Source organism: Neovison vison, chromosome 9 (genome assembly GCF_020171115.1).
Source record: "Neovison vison isolate M4711 chromosome 9, ASM_NN_V1, whole genome shotgun sequence".
Classification (NCBI taxonomy): domain Eukaryota; kingdom Metazoa; phylum Chordata; class Mammalia; order Carnivora; family Mustelidae; genus Neogale; species Neogale vison.
In genome coordinates this window covers 31,942,361-31,965,496 of record NC_058099.1, presented here as the reverse complement: position 1 = coordinate 31,965,496, position 23,136 = coordinate 31,942,361, and the positions used below count along the sequence as shown (strand labels likewise).

The 23,136-nt window shown below is 49.7% G+C and overlaps 1 protein-coding gene across 1 annotated transcript in view; it reads left to right on the top strand.

Moving 5' to 3' along the window:
- The first annotated feature begins 3,539 nt into the window (after nucleotides 1-3,539).
- COL15A1 (collagen type XV alpha 1 chain) overlaps nucleotides 3,540-23,136 on the top strand; it is a 101,988-nt gene continuing 82,391 nt past the window's right edge. Inside the window, exons 1-2 of the mRNA XM_044265271.1 lie at nucleotides 3,540-3,606; nucleotides 3,694-3,779. Of these exons, the coding sequence (XP_044121206.1) occupies nucleotides 3,596-3,606; nucleotides 3,694-3,779 (97 nt within the window). The 5' untranslated portion in view covers nucleotides 3,540-3,595. The remainder of the gene's footprint in view (nucleotides 3,607-3,693; nucleotides 3,780-23,136) is intronic.

Genomic DNA, 23,136 nt, shown 5'->3' with positions numbered 1-23,136 from the left:
TTCCAAAAATTTAAGAAGAAGCCAGAAATCTAGACTTTAATATAAAATCACATAATTACCCAATATTGTTAACTTAATTTTGGTTTTGTCACCAGATAAGTCAAACGAAACATACCTGTAGGCCAAATTGAGCCAATGGCCACCAGTTCACAACATCTGGTTTTAAGTCAAATAGAACCACTGACCTAGCAGAAAATTGTGGCTGATAGGGCTATTTCTAAGCAATGTAGAAATGTATTCTAAGTTTGAGTTCTAAGGAGGTCAATTCTATGTCCAGTTGATGTGATACCTTGTAAGCAATAGAGAAATAGAGAACTAAGAAAGCAAATTCCCTATGGTTGGTAATTCATACTAAAGTAAGGTATTCCCACACAGAATGGCTGCAAGCGGGAGAGAATTCATATTCACAGAGAGTACGAACAGATGAAGAAAGAAGCCTGAAGCAGATGATTATGTTAGAATGTACTCTGCCTTGTGTGTTAGTTCTGCATGGGGCCATCCTAGCTCTACAGCTGCTTTGGCAGCTGGAGCCTTAGCCTCTTGAAGGCTGGTCTGGGGTTGGGGGGGTGTCGTCTCTCTTCCAGCCACACCCTCTCCCAGAATCTCACCACCATCAATCACAGAAGCTAACATCCAAATGAGCATTATCTTGTGCCAGACACTCCGATAAATGCTGTGTATGTCAGAAACATCTCCATCCTCCCAACAACTGATAGGAAGAATGCTTTGTCATCTTTGTTTTACCAATTTGCCCACATTTCATATAGTTCCTTAGTAACAGAGCCAGGATTCACCGGGAGGCATGATCCCAGAACCCCAGTTCATAATTCCTGCCTTCTCTGGGACCTCTTGTTTGTTAAGGGGTGTGTCTCTCTTGTGGCTGGGAATTCACCACCTTTAAGGATCTTCTGCAACACTTGAGGACCTTACCCCTGCTCTCCTTTTACGAATCTTCCTCCTCAGTTCTGGGACTTGTCAATCTGTCACTTACTGGAGAGTTAACTTGTAAATTACTTGGCCTTTCTGAGCCTTGGTTTTTCCATCAATAAAATAGGGACAGGAGGGAGGTGGCTGGATCAGATTTCTCAGGGCTCTATGTAATGTTCCAGGATTCCAAATGTGTAGGGAATGCCAATAATTTCAAGGCCACCTTCAAACATATCAGTTGGCATGTCATAGAAGGTCTTGGCTCTGTAGCATTGCCTTGCCTACCATTCTGCTCTCCAATCCAGGATGTCTTTAGCCATTTGCTGCCCGCCTCCTCCTTGGACCCAGAGGCTGGTTGAACTTCACTTTCATCTTGAAACTTCCCCTGCCTTCTCCAGGCCATGTTGCTCTCTTCCCGTTCTGGGCCATTCACACGAATCCTAGCTGTGTACAGATCCCAGATATGCAGCCCTTTATGGGGGAAAGAGCATCTTTCCACGTTTTTTTTATCAATTGACCCACAGCCACTTGTCCACATCAGGACCATTGTGTCCACTATACAGATAAAGAAATTAAAAAACCAGAAAATGGTAGGATTTGCCCAACTTTATTCTGTAGCCCAGGCCAGAACTGGACTGGAAACCCAGCTCCTGATGGCCTCGCTTCAGAGCCCTCACTGGCTGTGCAGGCATTAACCCTTTCATGCTGGGGTGCTGCATGTCTCCAATGGGTCTAACCCTATTGTCATTGGGTCCATAGTGTGATTGAGTGGTGAAGAGCATGGGAGCCTGTCCCTGTCCTTCATACGCTGGGCAGGTTTTAAGCCTTGGCTTCCTCATGTATGAAATGAGGATCATTGCAATCCTGCCTTTCCAGGGCTGGATTAAGTGAGATAACCCAGATATAGGCATCCCCTGCTTTACAAACGTTCACACTTTGCCACTTTGCTTTTATGAAAGACCTACAGGAGTACTTGTTTTCTGTAACTAAAAGAAATCCGAAGCGGATTTTCACTTTTGGGGAGAAAAGGGGCAAAATGAAAATAGTGCTCTGCGTTTCGCAGGCAAACATTACAGATGCAGCAGGGACCCCAAGCAGTGGGATGTCCCCCCCAGCCCAACAGGCATCAAGCTGCCGCCGCTTTGGACCGTATCTGTGAGCATCTGTACTTTATCTCAATTTATTTTGGGCATCGTTAGCATGATGTGTCCTAAAGTGTCACAAAAGCCTAAGAGGGGTTATTTCTGGGGTCTGGGAACTCTCAAACATTTTTCTAGATAAATTAGTGGTAATTGCTTCTTCACCTTACATCATTTTGGCTCAGCAAAGATTTCATAGGCTCACTCTATGTTCCGATGGTGGGGGAACCTGTAAAGAATTTATTTAGCAAGGGTCTGGGAAATAATCAGCACTCCATAAATGTTAGCTACCATGTCTATCCCCCATCCCATCTCTGGGAACTAACGCAAATTACTGTAAGTGAAAACTGGGAACTGACCACAGTGCCTTAGCCAGCTGTGGCTGCTTTGTGCTTCAAGAAGAGAGGCCCCTGGGGCTTGCAAGGCTTGAGAACTATGCAGGTCTCCACGGACCTCCATGATGCCTCCTTGTACCCCCAAATCTTGCTCTACTGTGCTCGCTGGTAATCATAATAAAAAGCCACCATTTGAGGGTTTAGCCAGTGCCAGGCCCTGTGCTAAGCTCTGTTCACGTGGGGCAGTCACACACACCAGGGATAGATTTTGGAGGCTGAGCCTGGTTCCCCTGTCCCATATCATCACGGTGCCTGGAGTGGTCTCACCTGAGACCACGCTCCTTCATTCACCCAATGTTTATTGGTATTTCCTACCACCAGGTACTGCTTTAACCAGATAACAAATAGAAATTCTCGCTGTCCTGAAACTTAACATTCCCTGGCAGGGGGGTGGAGGGAACAGGCAAGCTGTAGAGAGGAAAACCTTGCAAATTGTCAACATTTAAATTTTTTATTAGGATCATCTTTGCTGCATGAGTTTGTATGTAGCACCGAACCCCTAGAAACGGGGCCACTTCTGTGGGGTTTATGGGTCAGGCGTTCAGGGCCGGCACAGCTGTCAGAACTCGGTCCCGCTGTGTGATCTTGGTTGGACGTTCGCTCCATCTCTCTGAGCCTCAGTTTCTTCATCCGTCATTGAAGAAAATCACAATGACTCCAGCCTCCCTGGGCGGTGGAGAGAATTCCATTGGCCCATGAAAGGAGAGCGCGTCGCCTGCGGGGCAGCCCCCACTGGGACAGACGTTAGGGCGGAAGGGAGGCAGAGCCCCGCGTACCCAGAGGAGCGCGGCTGTGGGGCTTTTCTCGAAGGTTACATAAGGCCGTCCCCGTGGCGGCCACGGCCGGGAGCGCACGTCCGTCGAAGTGGGGAGAGGGGCGTGGGGACGGCGGCGGCGGCTGGGACCCCCGGGGCGTGAGTGCGGCGCCGCTGGCCGAGGTGGGCGCGGCACGGCGCGCGGGGGAGCGCAGGGCGCGGCGGAGTCGGGTTTCAGAGCGCTGGTGACTCAGGGGAGCAACGAGGCTGCCCGCCGCCGCCGCTGCCCAGCGCCGCCTTTGTTCGCCGCAGGAAGGGCGAGCGGCGGCCAGCGCGCAGCCGGGCGCACGGTGCCTTCGGGGGCTCGGCAGGCCTGCGAGATGGCGCCAAGGTAAGACTCGCTTCCCCGCGCCCCGGTCCCTCGGCCCCTCGGCCCTCCCGCCCGCCTCACCTTCTCGCCCCCCGCCACCTCTTGCAGGAGGAACGCGCGCTGCTGGCGCCTGCTCTTGCTGCTTTCGATCTCCGCGCTTCTCCCCGCTGTCTCCCGGACCCGCTCCGCGACAGGTAAGCGACCCGGCCCAAGGGTGGCACCGTCTGCCTCCGCGCCCTCCGGGGAAGTTGGTTTTGGCGGCGGGCGTGCCTGCGGTGCGCTCCTCATTCCTGGACATAAAAGGGAGTCCTCGCCGCGCGGTGCGCACTGGCGGCCCCGCAGCTTCCCCCGGCGGTGCAGAGGATGCGAGGGGCGAGCGGGAGTCCCTCACTCGCAGGGCGGGTGGCTAGCGGTCCGGCCACTGTGAAGCTAATCGCGGCCCCCCGGATCGTGGGCACAGAGGGACATTGGAAGCACAGTGACAGCGCCAGCGGCTCCGCGGGGACAGTTAGCTCCAGCTCACCCAGCGCCCGCGTGCAGGTCGTGCGTGCTGGCTGGTTCATTGTAAGGGCAGGGCTGGTGCCCTCTCTGGACACAGGTGCGGGAGCGTGACCACCAGCAGGGACACCTGGCACCTTTGCCGCGCAAGAAATAACGGGACCGAATTACCTCGATGTTTAACTTAGTCTTGAATTACCTAAGGGAGTCCCCCATCCGTCGTGGGCAGTGGTGCCATGGGTGATGAGAAGAGCTGGGGGTGGAGGAGAGCCAGGGATCTGGTCTCTTCAGTTCCCCGAACCTCAGTTTCCCCACCAGAACCCAGAGGCGGGTGGATGACTGGTAGGGTCTGAGTTAAAAGATTTGGGGGGGAGGTGCCTGGGTGGCTTAGTGGATTAAGCCTATGCCTTTGGCTCAGGTCATGATCTCAGGGTTCTGGGATCGAGCCCCACATCCGGCTCTCTGCTCAGCAGGGAGCCTGTTCCCCCCACCCCCTCCTCTCTGCCTACTTGTGATGTGTGTGTGTGTGTGTGTGAGACAAATAAAATCTTTTTTAAAAAATGTAATACAACAAACGGAGGATTAAAATAAATAAATAAATAAATAAAATTGGTTTGGTTAAAGTGTGTTTTCAGGCTGTCTGGGCTTGAATTGTGGCTGAGTTAGGTGACCCAGTTCAGGACAATGAATTTCATGTCTCTGTGCCTCCGTTTACAGTAAAGGGCAATAATTAGACCACCTGTCCTCCTAGGGATGCTGCAAAGATTAAAAGAGGTATTAGAAATAATATGCTTTCCACACTGTGACCCATACTAGGCACAAAGTAAGTGATAGAACTTTTCTGATCCTTGAAACAGATGTGTGAACAAGCAATGAAGTCTGAGAGAGGCTTAGGAGTGGCCTGTCCCAAAGGCGGGATTTGAGCCCAGCTCCCTGGGCTCCCGTCCTTGCTCCCTCAGCTCTTTCTCCTTGCTGTGTTGTTGCGGAACTATGTTGGCCCAGGGGTAGCCTCCCACCCCTTTTGAATTTAGAAAATCAGTACGTAGCCTCAATAGAAGATATGTGTGAGAAGGGGAATCAACCTCCTTCCCTTTGCAGGAAATGGACTGTGGAGGGCGGCCTGGGTTAACTCTTTGTGTGCCAGAGGAAGCCTCAGACAGCCTAGACCATTGTCTCCTTGGGAGCAAGACCTAAATTCAAAGACCACTTTTTCCTGCCCGAGACTCCAGCCTGGCATTTCTTGCAGATCAAAGGGCAGCTGGAGCACAGCTTTGGCTTCTCAGCACCATGGCCCATGTCGAAACATAGCAATTTTCACGTGCTAGAGGATACTGCTGGCTCAGCGGCAGAGGGCAGCTTCGTGTTTCGTGGTCTTTGTGAATTTTGCTATAACCCCCACTTCCAAAAAGGAAGAAGATTCAGGGAAAAGAGACTTCGGTGTTTTTATTTCTTCTCCTGTGTTTGGAGGCTGGACTCCTTGATGCCAAGTCTGTTGTTAGAAACAACACAGAGGAAGTCCTGTTCCCATCCATAACGTAAAAAGGAAGTGCCAGGAAACCCTCAGGAGCCAAAAAGGGCAACGAAAGGGCCATTTGCAACTGATGGGTACTAGGCGTCCCTCGGAGCCTCTGCAGAGACTCTTCCCAGACACATGAAATATCCTCCTGCAAACCAGATTTTGCATGCACTTTAATCAGGCCAACACTTAAAACAAACCGCTTTATACTTTCAGGCAGAGGTGTGAGCAGGTCTGAGTTACCTTCATCCAGTCTTCAGAATCACTGCAGGAGGCAGGGGCCAGGACAGTTATTATCTTTGTGCTTTAATAAGGAAACCAAGGCCCAAAGTCTCAAGGCTTCCTAGCTCCTGAGGGTTTCCTGGCCTGCCCTGTTTAAAGAGACCCTTGTCAATGGGACCCTGTCCCCCACACCAATCCTTGTGCCCCTAACACATCATAGCCGAGCCAATAAAGTTACAGTGCCATTGGGATACCTCTCTTTTAGCAGATAGGGAAGTGGTTTGGGGGACAGGGGCAGTGGTTCCACAGGTAATTTGTTCCTGCTAATAAAATCCTGATAGATGCAACTTACTTAGTTTTCTTTAAACTGTTTTACTATGAGATTTAACACCCATGCAAGAAAGTGCACACAGAAAGTATAGCCCAATGATTTATCATAGATCACACATCCATATAACCCAGGTCAAGAAATAGGATAGGGGGCGCCTGGGTGGCTCAGTGGGTTAAAGCCTCTGCCTTCAGCTCAGGTCATGATCCCAGGGTCCTGGGATCAAGCCCTGAGCCCCACATTGGGCTCTCTGCTCAGCAGGGAGCCTTCTTCCCCACCACCCCTGCCCACCTCTCTGCCTACTTATGATCTCTGTCAAATAAATAAATAAATTCTTAAAAAAAAAAAAAAAGGGAAAGAAACAAGATAGCCCCAGAAGTTCTCTTGGACCCCTTGGATGTGATTATTCCCTCCCTGCCCTCGAGGTCACCATCACCTTGACTTTTATGGTGATTGCTTCCTTACTTTTTAGAAATAACTGTAGTACCTAAGCATGTATCCCCAAAGTCTGCAGTTCCATTTGACTTGAGTTTGAACTTTACACATGGTATCTATCACTGAATATTAAGTTTTGAGATTCATTTACGCTGTTGTATGTGGCTGTAGTGAATTCATCTTTGTCGCTGTATCATTTCCTACTGGATTAATATGCTGTACATTATCTGTCCATTTTTCTCCAACAGACTTTGGGGCATTTCCATGTTGGCAGATAGAGCTATGTGTTTCTAAACATTCTCGTACATGTGTCTCAGTGCACAGGGGCACATATACCTGTTGGTTCCGTGTCTAGGGGCCAAGTGCTGGGTAATGGGGTGTGCCGCTGAGGCCGAACAGACAATGCCAGCCCCGAGGTACATGGTCGCCAGCCTGGTATAAGAGCGCCCACTTTTTCAAATCCCTAACAGCACTTGGTCTTGTTGCTGGGCTGAATTTTGGCCCTTCTAATGAGTACATTGTAGAATCTTACTGTGGTCTTTTTTTCTTCCTCAAGATTTTATATATTTATTTGACACAGAGAGAGAGAGACAGTGAGAGAGGGAACACAAGCAGGGGGAGTGGGAGAGGGAGAAACGGGCTTCCCACTGAGCAGGGAGGCCAATGCAGGGCTCAGTCCTAGGACCCTGGGATCATGACCTGAGCCAAAGGCAGGTGCTTAATGACTGAGCCGCCCAGGGGCCCCTAGAATCTTACTGTAGTCTTAATTTATGTTTTCCTGATTATCAAGTTGATTGCCTTTCCATGTATTTTTTTGGATCTCTGGTTATCTTCTCTGACTTTTTTTTACTAAGGTGAACTAGCCACTTTTGTGCGTACAGTTTGGTGGCAGTCTGTACATTCATATTGTGGTACAGCTGTTTCCTGTCTAGTTGCAAAATGTTTTCATCACTCCAAAGAGTGAAAAGTCTAATTTCTATTAAGTGGTCCCTGGCCATTTTCCCTAGGCTCACCCCACCAGTGCTAAGCAACCACTGATTTGCTTTGTGTCTCTATGGATATGCCCGTTCTATTTCATATAAATGGCATCAAATAACTTGGGTCTTTTGTGTCTGGCTTCTTTCACGTAGCATGATATCATTGAGAGACATCCGTGTGTAGTGTGTGTCGGGACTTCATTGCTTTTTATGGCTGCGTAATATTCCACTGAATGGATATACCACTTTCGTTTATCCATTCTTCCTTCAGTGGGGACATTTGTGTTTTCTCCTCCTTTTAGCTGTCATGGATAGTGCTGTTAGAAACATTTGTGTACAAGAATTTGAGTACTTGTTTTAATTATTTTGGGTATATACCTAGTAGAACTGCTGGGTGATGTGGTCATTCCATGCTCGGGTTTTGTAAAGATTCCCAGATCTTTCCACAGTGGCTGCACCATTCCACAGTTCTCCCTGTAGCATGCGAGACTCTGATTTTTCCACATCCTTGCCAGCACTTATTTTTTTTCCATTTTTTAATTACGGTTATCTTAGTGGGTGTGAAGTGGTCCCTTCTTGTTGTTTTGATTTGCGTTTCTGTAATGATTAGTGACGTTGAGCATCTTCTCACAGGCTTGTTGGCCATCTGCAGATCTTCTTGGAGGAAAATCTGAATGCTAATCAGAGCCAGTTTGGGATTTTTCTGTAACCATCTCACTCTCACTCATGGCCATCTGATATGCTTTCTTGAAGGAGAGAGGAGTGGGGAAGGATCACACCTGAGATGTCCTGTCCCTGGCCTCCTGCCTCCCCGGGGTCATGGTCTGTAGTGAGCTGCTGTTGCTTACACACCATTGGAAGTTGCGATGAAGATAAATGATGGTAGTGTTTTCATTACTGGGTAAACTTTTCGGATTTATAGAAAGTGGGGAATGCCCCTGGGGGCCTCCTGTGCCTCCTGTGTGTTTTTATGACAGAGCTCAGGTTGAGAACTGGCCACGGAGCCACTCATAGCTTCCCATGTCATCTTAGGGTTTTATAGTCTCTTTGACTTAGCACAAGATGTGACTTCCTCTCTCCATCTAGAGACTGCCTTGCCCTCCGTTTCTCTCGAAGGCCTAATGCTACCTACCAGTTCACATGGCACTCTGGTAGAGGCATCTTGCCAGATAAGCTTTCTCATCATGGAATTCCCCACGACCTTCATCTGTCTCTCCTGGCGCCACCCACTGTTCCCCCTGCCCCCGCCAGTGTCAGTATGTTTGTCTCCCTTTTCCGTGGGAGCCCTTTGATGGTGTGGGTCATGCCTCGTTTGTCCAGAGTTGACCACTTGGACTTCAGCTGTTTTGTCATTATTATGAACAGTGTTGCTGGGACCATCTTCTGATGAATGGCCTTTGTTTTCCTTTTTTTTTGACTAGATTATCCTAAACAGAAGTGCCCATCAATGAACAGAAGTGGTTGGATAGTTCTTCTGTATTTATTTATTTATTTATTTATTTATTTTAAAGATTTTATTTGTTTATTTGACAGAGATTACAAGTAGACAGAGAGGCAGGCAGAGAGAGAGAGAGGGAAGCAGGCTCCCTGCTGAGCAGAGAGCCCGATGCGGGACTCGATCCCAGGACCCCGGGATCATGACCTGAGCAGAAGGCAGTGGCTTAACCCACTGAGCCACCCAGGCGTCCAGTTCTTCTGTATTTAGATGGATCTGTTTTAGATACAAATTTAGTCATTCTCCTTCTTACTTTAATTGCTCGCGCTGGGTTCTTACTGTACCTCAGAGGGGGTCATGTTCCTTGCTGCAGAGGACCCTTTGTGGCCTCCCAGTCTCTCCAGTCACACAGAGCCCCCCTACTGAGTTGGGCTCACACCAAACCACTTCTAGCTGGTGGAATAAGATATGCAATGATTCATCTTTGTGTCTCTGCCCAGGCTGGTTGCTCTTTGAGACTACCTTTCACCTCGTGCCCCTGACGGCCCACCGTTCATCCTTTACCCATTCTCTTTGGGAAGCCCTCCTCCACCAAGCAGGTTGGGTGTTGTTCCTCTGGGCTGGCGCTATTAACCCATTCCTCAGTCACAGTGCTTCTCAGATGGATGGTGACCACTGATGAAATCACTGATGAAGTCTGCCTTCCCTACTACACAGGAATCTCCAAGAGGCAGGGACTGGGCCTTTCCAACTCTGAATCCTAGAACCTAGCCCAGGGCCTGGAATGAGGGTATATTATTGGGACTTTTAGTATTTTTTCCTTCGGTAACTTTAATAACCAGTTATAAATTTATGCTAATGTCATTTTGCTCTTTATCTTTTTTTCATTATATGTAATTGCATAACAATTTGTTGTCTAGTTTATCCCCATTCATCTTATTCCTAATGGCCTCCATTTTGTCAGAAGTTGTACATTTATCTTTTCTTTGCTTGCTAAATATTGAGTTTATTTTCAAGGTTTCTTTGAATGTCTACAGCTTGTTCTGCTTAAAATGGACAGTAAATTGGGTTAATTACATAGATTATGTAGTGTGTAATCTGAAGTCAGTTTTTTTCCAAAGTGGTACCCAGGATTCCCCAAAATACTAATTAAAATGTGAGCGATTTACCCATCATTGTGTTGCTTCTGGTTGCCATGTGATTTTTTTTTCTTAAATGATAGAAATTTTTTTCAAATCTCTACTGTTGATCCCTTCTTGTGCATATGTGTGTTTTTAAAATCTCACTTGGTCTTGATAATTAGTGCATTATAATATGTTTTAGAATCTGGTTAGGGAAGTCACCCCTGTCTCATTTATTAAGCCATACACTTTTTTAGTGCAGACTGGTGTATCACAGAATTTTCTCATGATATGATTTAGTAGTGGGAGTATTGAAGTGGTGATGGGTGGGTGAGGGTTATCAAAAGGGAGGAAATCTTATAATAAGATTCAGCCGAAGACACTAATGTGCAATAAGGAAAATGGATGAGCAAATAAGGTTTCAAAGCCAGAGCTGCAGATCATGGGGCCTGAGATACTACTGTTGGCACAGAGCCCAGGGGAGCAGAGATGCATCAGAGGTATTGGGAGGAGCGGGTTTGCTGACTGACCACCTTCCTCTGCCCCACCCCAATTCAAGAGAGAGAAAGTCTAGGGTTAGAGCAGAACCTGGAAGAAGATCCAGACCTATTATTGGGAAAGCTTTAATGAGGGAGATATGAGACTGGGGTTATCTAATGAGTGCATCCCACCTGTTATCCCCATCAGAACTCAACTCAGCCCAAACTAATCTAATACAACCCAACCCAACCCAACCCAGCCTGACCCAACCCAGCACGACCCAACCCAACCCAACCCAACCCAACCCAACCCAACCCAACCCAACCCAACCCAACCCTACCCAACCCAAACCAAACCAATTTTATCCAATCCAATTCACTTTGCACTTGTTGCATGACATGGATGACTTGAAGGATTAGACAGGGAAGAAAACTCTTCTAGGGATCTTGGTATCTCCCTCAAATGAGCAGAACACCTGACTTCAGATATTAGGAGAGCCTCTTCCTGGGCTTGAGGGAGCTTGGCTAGAGTCTGATTTGCAGGGGGCAACCTTGCCCTAAACGTCTCCAGGAGTCACCCTTCCATCACTGAGGACTTGCATGAGGCCCAGCTTTAAATCCCCTCTACCACCAGGAGGGCTTTTTCAATGAGTCTTTCTACAAAGTGAACATCTGTTGAAGTCTTTGAAAAACTGCCATGTTCTGTGTTCTGGCTACTATATAGATATATTTGTATCTATATCTATATCTATATAATATTTATATGTATAACATTTATATGTAATTATATTTATAGATATATATACAGATATATATTTATAGATATATAGATTTCTGTCTTCTCCCCATATTTCCTAACTGCCTGATTTCACAGAGGACCTCTGGGATGTGTGATTGGTGTCAAAAAAGATGCACTGGTCCGAGTGTTCATATCCTAGAGCGCCTCAGAGCTCAGTAGTAGAGACCAGTGGGCAGTAGCTGACTTAACTGCTAGGGAGCCTATCCTGTGTGTCCTAATGCAGGTGCAGGCGAGCCTCTGCCTTACCAGAGTAGGGATGTCCATTTTCACCAGCAGATGGGGTGGCAGGGAGAGGGAAACGGGTTTTGAAAGCTTTATTTTTTCAATTACACTAAGAAATTGATAGTCAAAGTAATAGTCCGTGTAAAGATCTGGAGGATGGAGGAGTTTACAAAAGCCACATATTGTCTCATGACTCAGAGATAAATACTGCCAACATTTAGTGGACAATTTTTCAAAGTTATTTGCCTTAATGTGCGTATAGGTTATAAAGAGAATAGCCCATTCTGTACATTGTGTTTCATTGCTTGGCATTTTTTCCCCTTAATAGTCATCTAAGCCCTTCCTCTGGAACATTAAATATTGTCCCTAACATCCTTTGTAATTGAAATAGTATTTCATTGTACGTATGTCCCATAATTACACTAGTCCCCTTTTATGCCTTTTGACGGTTTCTGGTTGTTCGCTACTGTAAAAACTATCGTGATGACCCCATTCTTGTAGTTCTGTATTTGACCCTTTCCACAGTTATTCCCTAGCACAAATTCCTGAAGCAAATTGTTGGCTCTAGTGCATGCCCATTTTTAAAGCTTCTGTTGCATTCTTTGGAAAGGCAGTAGTGATTTCTCCTCCTCCCCACAGCAGTACACAAGAGGGGCTCAGCTGGTCTTTATCCGCTACTGCTACTTCTCTAATTCAAAGGGAGATGGGGCGTCTGGGTGGCTCAGTCCATTAAGCCTCTGCCTTCCGCTTAGGTCTCAATCTCAGGGTCCTAGGATCGAGCCCTGTGTGTTAGGCTCCTTGCTCAGCAGGGAGTCTGCCTCTCCTTCTTCTCTGCCCTCTTCCTCTGTCTTCCCCTACCCCCACCCTGTGCTCTCTCTCTCGCGCTCTCTCTCTGTCTTAAATAAGTAAATAAAATCTTTTTTTTTTTCCCCCAATTTATTTATTTTCAGAAAAACAGTATTCATTATTTTTTCACCACACCCAGTGCTCCATGCAAGCTGTGCCCTCTATAATACCCACCACCTGGTACCCCAACCTCCCACCCCCCCCGCCACTTCAAACCCCTCAGACTGTTTTTCAGAGTCCATAGTCTCTCATGGTTCACCTCCCCTTCCAATTTACCCAAATTCCCTACTACTCTCTAACGCCCCTTGTCCTCCATGCTATTGGTTATGCTCCACAAATGAGTGAAACCATATGATAATTGACTCTCTCTGCTTGACTGATTTCACTCAGCATAATCTCTTCCAGTCCCGTCCATGTTGCTACAAAAGTTGGATATTCGTAAGTAAATAAAATCTTAAACAAAACAAAGGAGAAAAGTGACAGCAGGGGGAGGGACAGTGCTACATGACTGCCCCATATTTCCCTTAGTTGAAGAGAGTCGGCAATCCTTCCTCCTTCCTCCCTTCCTGCTTTGTTCATTCATTTTGCACATGTCCTGTAAGGGCTGGACAGAAGAGGGTCTTTCTGGAAATTGGAATTCCAGGAGTCAGGTCGTAAGGGCCTTGGTGGTTCTCAACCTTGGCTGTACCTTAGAATCACGTGGAGATTCAGAACGAACACGATGCCCAGCCTTACCCCCTTCCAGGATGCTGGACCCATCCAGGGTGCGTTTGAGCCACTGGCAGGTTTTAAAAGCTCCTGGTGTGATTCTGGGGTGCATCCAGGATTGAGAACAGCTGGTGCAGCCCAAAGGCCTCCTTTCCGACGTGGCGATCCCGAGTCCCAGAGAAGAAAGTACCAGCCCGTGGTTGCAACACAGAGGAGGGGCATGGCTGGCACTGGATCCCAGAGGGAGCTTCAGGGGGCATAGTTCAGGCAGATGAGCTCTGGGAGCCTGGGTCTTGGGTTCAGATCTCAGCTCTGCCGCTTCGCACTGAGTGACCTCTCTCTGCCTTACCTTCCTTAGCTATACATTGGGCCAAGAATTCCTACTCAGAAGAGTAAGGAGGTAAGCATCGGGCCTGTAATTGTTGATCCGTGCAGTACCTCCTTCCTTCCCTGTTCCCACATCACTGCGGGTTCCCCGAAGGCAGGAAACCTATTTTATTTATCCATGTTTCCTCAGCATCTGACATGGCACCAAACGGACACAATGAGCACTTGACTCCATTAATGAATGAATCATTCAAAGCCTGAGACTGTGGAGATCTGAGTGAAAACCCAGCATTATGAACCCTTGACCTTAGCAAAATCTGTGTGTGTCCGCTGCCCTGCTGGGAGACCACCCACAGCCATCTGCTGTGACAGAGGGTGCGGGAACCAGCGTAGGGGGTGTGGCAGGGACCCGGATATAACAGATAGGTCAGGATAGAGTACGTGTCACCAGAAGAAAATGAAGGTAGGCTTTTCGGGTGCTGGGAAGTTACAACGATTCTAGACTAGAAGTCCAAAGAGCCTAAATGCTGGCGGACACACTGAACTTCAATTCATGCCATTTCTACAGCATCCCACCCAAAACTCCGTTGGGCCCTCCAAGTGCTTCTCCCCTCTCAGCCCTGCATCTTAGCAATAGGCTTCTTCCATCTTTATTTTCAGCACATAGGTCTGTCTCCCGCCACCCTTCGGTGTATCCTCCAGCTGTGGCCCACAGGAATCTTCTAGCTTCTGGCGGCTCAGATGTGGTCCCAGGACCAGCCGCAGCAGCAGCATCTCCGGCCCCAGCCACAGACCCAGTAAATCAGAATGTGCCTTGTAACAGGCTCCCTGGTGATGTGTGTGCACGTTAGAGCTTGAGCTTAACTGGCTCTTAACCTCCAGAGCCAGTGAATATGTTTGGTCGCATGGTGTAGGAGAAGTAAGGTTGTAGATGGAATTTGGGTTGTTGATCAGCTGACCTTAAAAGATGTTCCTGGAAAAAAGAGGGTCCTGGAAGTTGCTTGTGGGCCCAGCATAATCACAGGGGTCCTTAAGTGTAGAAGCAGGGTCAGGAGAGGAGGTCAGTAAGATGCAACATGGGAAGAACTTGACCGGCCTTCTGTGCTGATGCTGATGACGCCGGAAGGGACCATGAGCCAAGGAACACAGGTGGCCTCTAGAAGCTGAAAAGGCAGAAATGGATTTTCCCCTCAAGCTTCTGGAAGAGAGCCCAGTCTGTTGATATCTTACTTTTTTTTTTTTTTTAAGATTTTTATTCATGTGTCAGAGAGAGAGTGTGTGCACACACAAGCAGGGGGAGTGGGAGACAGAGGGGGAGGGAGAAGCAGGCTCCCCGCTGAGCAGAGAGCCCGGTGTGGGACTCAATCCCAGGACCCTGGGATCATGGCCTGAGCTGAAGGTAGATGCTTAACCAACTGAGCCACCCAGTTGTCCTGAGACCTTACTTTTTATCCAGGTAAGACCTGGGTTGGGCTTCTGACCTAAAGAACTGTAAGATTATAAAATTTTGTTTTTCTTTTTTGATGTAAGTCACTAAATTTGTGGTGACTGGTTACAGCAGCTCTAGACAACAATGACAACACTACCTAGCATGGCATTTGAGACCCCTGACATCCCACCAAAGTGCTGCTCTGGCCTTGTGGCCCAGAATATCCCTCCTCAAAGCCTGAGCTCCAACTGCACATTGAAATCTGGGGGAGGGCCACCTCGAGCATCTAAACTGGGGACATTTTCTATACCCCAGCCCCGAGCACCATGCCTGGCCCCTGGTAGGTACTCAGGCAATGCTTCTGAAATGAACAACCCGGTAGAAACCTGGTACATTCAGATGACCATCAGCCATGGAAGGGCTCCCCTATCTTCAGGAGGCACAGATGGCAATGATGGGGGGAGGTGTGGTAGACACCTGCCCAGAGGCTCAGCTTTGATGTTCCCCTGTTCTTCCTTTGTCCACATCTTAATCTCCAGAGCCAGTGAATATGTTTGGTCGCATGGTGTAGGAGAAGTAAGGTTGTATGGATTTCTGCTTCTTTGGGGGCCTCAGTTTCCCATCTGAGAAGTGAAGGGATTGGGCCAGGTGAACCCTAAAAGCACTGTTAGCAGGAACATTCTAGCATGCCCAAGTTCAGTCTGCCCAGACACTGTGGCACTCGGTGGGCAGTGACTGAACTCAGCAGCTCTTAGCCCTGTTCATCCAGTGGCCAGGCAGATGCCTCACTGCACCCCTGTCCACAAGGCAGGATACAAAACTGTCCTCGACAACCGTGCATTTGGCACAAAACAGAGACCACAGCTGCCCTCTCCCCCGTCTAGTTAAAATGCCAAATTACTCAGTCTCCCACGGAAAGAAGAAAAAAAGCAGGGGGTGGGTAGAAACTCTTTCTCATTGCGGAGTTTTTCCATGTGACACATTTTCTAATTTTACTTCAGGTTTAACTGTCTAGAGTAGATGGCTCCGTTTCAGGGTCTCCCCCCGCTTCTTTTAGAATGTAAACTTCCAGTTGAAGAAATGGAATGTTTTTGCTTGTTTCATATTTGCAAGTGCGGGCTGATACCAAATTATAGCTGAATGTCTTCATTTTCTCCGCTGGGGAAATTCTCTGAAATGCCCAGCACTAGCCTAGCCGTCCAGTTCCTCGATGCTGGGCCTGGCTGTGGGAGCTTGACCGAGTCACTGCCACTCTGGGACTCAGATGCTGGTGCTGGAGCAAGGCAAGACAAGGCAGCCCTTTGGAGACAGCTCCCCGTGGAGACAGTGTGGCTAGACTGGAAGGAGTGGTTGGTGCGCCCGGTTTCTAAGAGGCGTTCTGTTTGAGACTCCTTCGGAACGGTGTGCGCCTGACTTTATGTCCGCTGCCGGCTCTGGCTCTGCATTGTGGCCCCCGTGCTTGGAGGGGCTGAGAAATTGTTAGTACGTGGAAAGAGCACTGCTGCTTTGTTGGAAAGAAATGGGTCTTACCCTTGCAATGTCTGTTGCATCCAATGTCCCGCTTCCATCCCTCTGCCCACCCACCACCCCAGAGTCAATGCTGTGTCGTGTCCTTCTAATGGACTGTAGTAGCAGTTCCCTTGATGGCGGGACCTCCGTGTCTCTGTTCCCAAACACACCCCGCGGCTCGTGGAAACACAGGTCCCATCACGTCACGCCTTCTCTTAGAACACTTCTATGCTTTCCATTACACCTTAAATTCCACTCTATTTGGGCCAGAGCTCAAGGCTGCTTGTCCCCTCCCATCCCTCCTTCATGCCCTGGCTCTAGCCATGCCAAACTGCTTGCTGGGCTCTGACACTGTTCCCTTCACCCGGCCTTCGCTCATGCATGCCTCCCCGCAGACTGGGATACTCTCCCTGCCCTACTGAAATCTTCGTTTGCCTTTCCTCCTCTATAGACTTGCTATTCAAACTGGTCCCTGTACCAGCCCATGGGCATCAGCTGGGAGCTTGCTAGAAATGCAGAGTCCCAGGTCGGCATCACCCATGCCCCTTGGGGATGCAGACGTTCGTGCATGAACTTTGTAGCATGGGTGGTTAAGGGTCTGAGCTGTGGGGGCTCACAGAACTGGTTCAGTTCCAGGCTCTCCACGTACTGGCTGGTGATTTTGGATGGCTTACTAATCCTTTTCTATCTCAGTTTCCTCATTTGTAGAATGGGAGATAATAATTGTGCTCATCTCAGAGTTCTTGTGATGAGGCCCCTATGGGCTCATGTCCCTATAGCTCTTAGCACAATGATTGTACCTGCTTCAGTCTATCAGGGCTCAGAATTCCTCTGCAGGTCCATCTCGCCAAGGATGAGGAGGACTGGAACAAGGTCATTCAGCTTTGGAATCATTGATCTTCTAGTGGGGGGAACGTAAAAAGCCATACTCTGTTGTGGGAAAAGTGCAATACAGATAAAGGAGGACTTTGCAGGGGCAGGTAGGTGGGTGGGATAGAATTAATCCCGAAGTTTCTGACCTCAGTAGACTTTGCCATCCTGTCCGTCATACCTGGTAGGTCTGTCTTTCTTTAGATAAAGAAAGAGAGGGAGAGGGGCAGAGAGAGAGAAAGAATCCCAAGCAGGTTCCAAGCCCAGCACAGAGCCCAGCTCGGGGCTCCATCCCATAACCTTGAGATCATGACCTGAGCCCAAGACAAGAGTTGAACACTTAACTGACGAAGCCACACAGGTGCCTCAGGCTTTTCGTTCATTCGTTTGTTCACTCATGATTACTGAATAAATATTCATTAACTGCCTGCTTGGTACAAGGCAATGTGGTATGTCTGGGCAGCAAATGATGAACAAGAGAGACATGGTTCCCGCCCTTGAGGGAGCCTACAATCTATGGGGGACATTGACACTAAATAAATAATTGTAAAAAAAAGAAAAAACAACCCTAAATAATTGTACGTGGTGAGCAAATGTTAGGAAGAGGTACAGGGAGTTCTGAAAGCACAGCCCTGTCCATTTTGATCAGCACTGAGGGGGGGGTCAGAAAAGTCTCCAAGAGGAGTGACATTGAAGGTGAGATGTGAGGGGTGAATCGATTTAGCCAGGAAAGGGGATGGGTCTGGGGGGTTGGAAGAGAAATGGAATGTTCCAGATCAAGGGAGTAGAATAAAGAGAGGGTGGAAACAACAGCGTGTAGGTGTGGGAGGGGAGGCTGCGGGGAGTCTCAGGTCAAAAACAGAACCTCCATCCAGGAGCTGCTTTCCCAAGTCTGGCCCTGGGTAAGTATCCTGGTTTCTTTCTGTCCCATGGGTCCCTTGCAGTGCCCATAGCCCAGAATCCATGGGCTGGGGGCCTCCAGGTCCTTCCTCCCGCCCTGCTTGTGCCTCTACTTGTGAAGAGTGAGTTGCTTCAGCGAGGAAGAACACGGTCTCTGCCTCTGTGTTGCTCAGGAGAAGTGCATTGGAGAGGTAGCAGCAAAATTTTGGTACAAATTTGGTAGTACCAAAAATGGTGGGGAGCAGGGCTCAGTGAGAGCCACCCAGGCCACAGGCCACCCTGTGACCCCTGCATCACCAAGAGGCCATGAATGTCACGGGGGAAAGCATTCTAAGACTCGCCCTCTGCAGTGAGACTGTAGTTGATCTTGGCTTTGAAAAGCTTCTTCCTGTCTATGAAACGAAGGGGTTAGACCAGTTCTCAGGCCCATCCAGATCTGATACTCTTATTTTGACTTTTGTCTCTCTCTCTGGATCTCAGTATTCAGAAGGTGTGTCCATAAACACAAGGCAGAAATCTCTTTCCAGGGAACAGAAGCAAGATCCTGGGGCTCATAACTCTGGCGGGAAGCTTTTAGATGGGTTTACACAGGAAAACAACTTCTTTAGAATTGGTGGGGTAGGGATGATGCTTTACCTCCTCCTGTCCGGGCCGCCCCTTTGGAGACCTCACCTTGGCTGTGCTCCCGGCTCCTGGCTGGGTGACTGTGGCACACAGAGTCACGTGGTTTATTTCCCGCATCCATGTTCCTCAGAAGCTGGCAACTTGGCTGGGGGTGGGGAGTCCAGGGATGACTGGGGAACAATTAAGAACAGTTTATACTAAAAGGAACAGCACACATATATTACGGAGCAGGATGCAAAAGTTGAGTGCTTTGAGAGTTAAAGCAGGAGGCTTTCGTTAAGTCTCTGAGCTCTTGGGGCTCTTCATCTAGACCCAGATCCTCAGGCACAGGGTCCGTCTCCCTGATGGTAGGATGCATACGTGGAGATGATGTTATATATAGATTTGAGGTCCCCAACTTGTAGGAGAGGTTCAGAATCATGGCAATGGATGCCAGAACCCACTCTTGTATAAACATTGCAGATGCTGATACCTAATGCGCTTGTGTGTGAAAGGGATTCACTCTTTGTTGTTGTTGACAAGATGGAGATCATTGCTTTCTATAGCTCTTGTACTTGAACTGTCCATGCCCTAAGGGGAGGAACTTGTCTGTCACTGCTGGATCCCCAGCACCTCTACCAGGCAGACAGCAGGTGCTCTGCGAAGGCTGGTTGAGTGAGTAGCTCTGTGTGTGTGTGTTCATGGCTACGAGACGCTTTCCCCTCTCAATCTGCATTTACCTTTCCAGGAATGAGCGTGTGGGGCCGCATTAGCATGGCGAGGTTGAGTGGAATGTGAGAAATGCTGCCCATGTGTGTGCAGGCGGAGGACTGGCCAGTCCCACTCAAGTTCAGGGTTTCTAAGAACTGCCCTTTGGAGGCAGCCTCCTCCCCATATGGTCCGTGCCACGGTGGCTCCTGTGGGAGAAGGCACAGAACCACTGTTTGTGCACCTTGGAGAGCTGCGTTCCTAGGGCACCCCTCGCAAAGGGCCTGGAGGTCCCCCAGATACTTTGCCTCCATCAAACCGCCCTGGGAACCTTGGGGACCCCGAACATGTGGGGCTTTCAGGATCATCTGTTCTAGTTCTAAATTATAGACAAAAAGATGGGAGCCACATAGCTGACCTACAAGAAGCCTGGATCTGGGTCTTCTGATGTCCAGGTGGGGGCATTGCCCCACCCAGAACTCCCCCAGCGCCGCGTGACTATAAATGATTGCTTGGTCTGTCCCACCCCTGGAGACGTGGGAGGAGAGCCAAGGGCAGGCATTCACAGATGCTGAGGTCCCTTTTGTGTATGGCAGCCTGTGGTTAGAAATGAGCTTTGGAAACATCAGATGGACTTCAAATCCCAGTTCTTTCTTTTCGGAGTGATGTGTCTCAGGCAGATCACTCAGAAGGAGGGATGGTTTCCTCTCCTGGATGTGGGACTCGGGTGGGCAGAGGTCCTACCTCTGCGGCTCTGTGAGGCATTCAGCAAGTGATGCTAGGGGAGTGCTTGGAGAGAGCCAGAAGCAACAGGCCTTCGGTGGATGGACGGGAGGTTTCCCTAAACCAGAAACCTCACGCTGCTGCACCAGCGGCATCGCTGGCCTCATCCTTGCAGATTCTGACCAGGGTGGCTGCCGGGCATCAGTGTTCAAAAGCCCGCAGTGGTGATACTGCCAGGGATGCTCAGTCCTAGACCACACCGACCATGAAGACCGGCGTCTCTCCAAGACTAGCAGTGCCAGGCACGTGGTGGTTGGTGCTTGATACTATTTGTGAGTGAGTGAATGGGTGGATGGATGAATGAGTGAACGAATGGAGGGAGGGTGTGGTTGGCACCTGACGTTGCCCTACGCCACCCCCCCAGAGAGCTGGCTCTGGCCATGTGTATGCCCACATAAGGAAACTCATGCTCAGAAATGTCAGAGGGCTGGCCCAAGGTCGCCGGTTGGTAAGTGGTGGAGCAAAGACTTGCACGCGGGTCTGTCTGGCGCTGAATCCCCCATCCTTTCCCCTGCGCCCGTGGGGTGACGCTGGCCCTCCTGGGATTCCCTCGACGTCACCCTCAGTTTCAGGGCTCCAGGTAGGGGCATTTCCAGGGTAGTTCTGCCCCCACCCCCGCTCTGGTCACCACCCCGCTCTCCCTCCGGCGAACATGTGGGGACTGTTGAGCTGTACTTTCATCTAGATTAAACAAGAGTCAGCCTGTTGCAAAATATGACTTTAGGGTCACCATCTGTTCCAGCTGTTTACTGAGACTCAAATCCCACTGCAGAGCCCAACAGGCTCCAGAGTCCATCAGGGAGCCAGTCTCTGCGCCATTGAGCAGGCCAGTCTGTAGGAAGAAGCAGTGTGTTTGGTGACCGCTGTCAGCAGGTGGCTTAGGGGTTTTTTCCCCACCTGCCCATCAGCACTCAAGTCATTGCATGTGTGGACCACAGGCCCCCACCACAGGTACGAGGGCATTCATGCCCACATTGGGCCCCTACTGTGTGCCGAGCCCTGGCTGAGGCGCTTTCCCACGCTGCGCCTTCTCTAGGGTTTTGGGGGAGAGTGGTCTGGAGACTAGATGGCCATGGGAACATGCCATCTTGGGTGACTCACATCATCAGTCTGGGCCCTGGTTTTCCCTTCCTGGGGACATGGGACTGGTGTTTCCCCAAGGTCCTCCCCAGCTCTGAAGGCCTCCATTGGGCTTGCTCTACGTGGGTGAGATTTCACGGGCCTGCCGAAGCCGTGATCTCACTCTGCCCGGCGGCTTCTCTGCCCGGTGGCTTCTCCGCCCTGGCTCAGTTCACACCAGCTCGTCTGCTGGGACGCCCCGGGCTGCTCCCACGGCAGCTTGGTTTGCCCGAGGCAGAGCTACATGCCAAGTGCCCTGAGAGGCTGCAGGAAAGTATGTCTCCGGCTGTTGCCAGCCTACCGCCTTCGCTCCGCATTCCAGTTCCCCAGTTCCACCCTCTCCTTGGCAGGGGAAGGAAGGGGACCCGGCTGCCAGGGGCAGCCACTCGGGGTGAGGTGGGGATGCCTCCTAAAATGGTCAGCAGTGGCTTTCCTCAGAAGCCTGCTGAGGCTCCCCGTGGCCTGTTGGATACACTTTGGTCTCCTTGGCTCTCAAGACTTTCTGCAATCTGGTTCCTGTCTCCTATGAGCAAAAGTGGTGCGACTAGAAAGAGCTGGGGAGGGCCTCAGGTGACCCTCTGTGAGTCCCAGCCACCTGCTTACCAGCCCTGGGGCTTTTGTCTGCAAAATGAGATAGCGGCAGTCCCCACCTGGCCAAATTGTCCTGGGATTAATGAGCTACTGCATACTCACTTTAACACTTCTACGTCTGTATTTCCCCGGATTTGTAATTCTCTCCTTGCTGCTCTAATGCAGGAGGTTATCTTAGGGGCCTGGGTGCCGTTCCCCAGAACCATGCACATAGTCCTCATTTTCCTTACAGTGGGGTCACCTGTGCTCTGCTCACTCTACCACGTTCACCTGTGCAAAGGCTTCCAGTTCAGGCCACCAGGACCGGGGCTCTGCGTTGGTGTCTTGTCCCCTCTACTAAGATGAGAGCTACTTGGGGACCAGACACTGCATCCTCTCCATCTCCCAGAGTCTACCCCAGAGCTAGGTTTGGGCCAGGTCAGCCATGGGACGTTGGTTATAGGCAAGGCCAGAACCCTTGACGGGGACCAGGTTAGAGTAAAGGAAAGATCCCTCCAGGATCTGTTCTCCCCTGTGGCTGCATTGGAGCTGGGGTAAAGATCCCTCTAGGATCTGTTCTCCCCTGTGGCTGCATTGGAGCTGGGGTAATGTAAGTGATGGCTGAATCGAGGCAGGTGATAGCAACTCTTGGAGAGATTTTACTGACCAGGTAGTGTCACCCGTGCCAAAAAGTTCAAGAAACACCCAAGGATATGCCTCACTTAGAGAGAGACTTAGACAGCTCCAGAATTGTGAAGGCTTCCAAGCTCCTCCCACCACTTGATGCCTCTCCCACCCTTGTTTCTTAGGTGAGGGTGGGGGATGCAGCTAGGAGCAGGAATCTTTCCCTTCTCTCCCTAGGAGCTGGAGGGCTGGCCTGTCCCATCCCATCCCACTTGTCCAGTGGCCCCAGCTCATGTCTGATACCCAGACAGGCTAAGAACAACTTCCCCGAGGCCTCCAGCCAAACTTCAGGACTCTAACCCTATGTCAGGGAGAAAGGCAGTTGCTCACATCTTCCTCGTTTCAGGGAGGGGGGATATGGGGGCGGCTGGAATCTGGTCTGAAGTCTGAGAGGCCAATGTGTTTAAGGGAGGCACTCCCAACTCAGTCAGTGGGTGAGAGCCAAGGGCTGGAATTTTGCAGA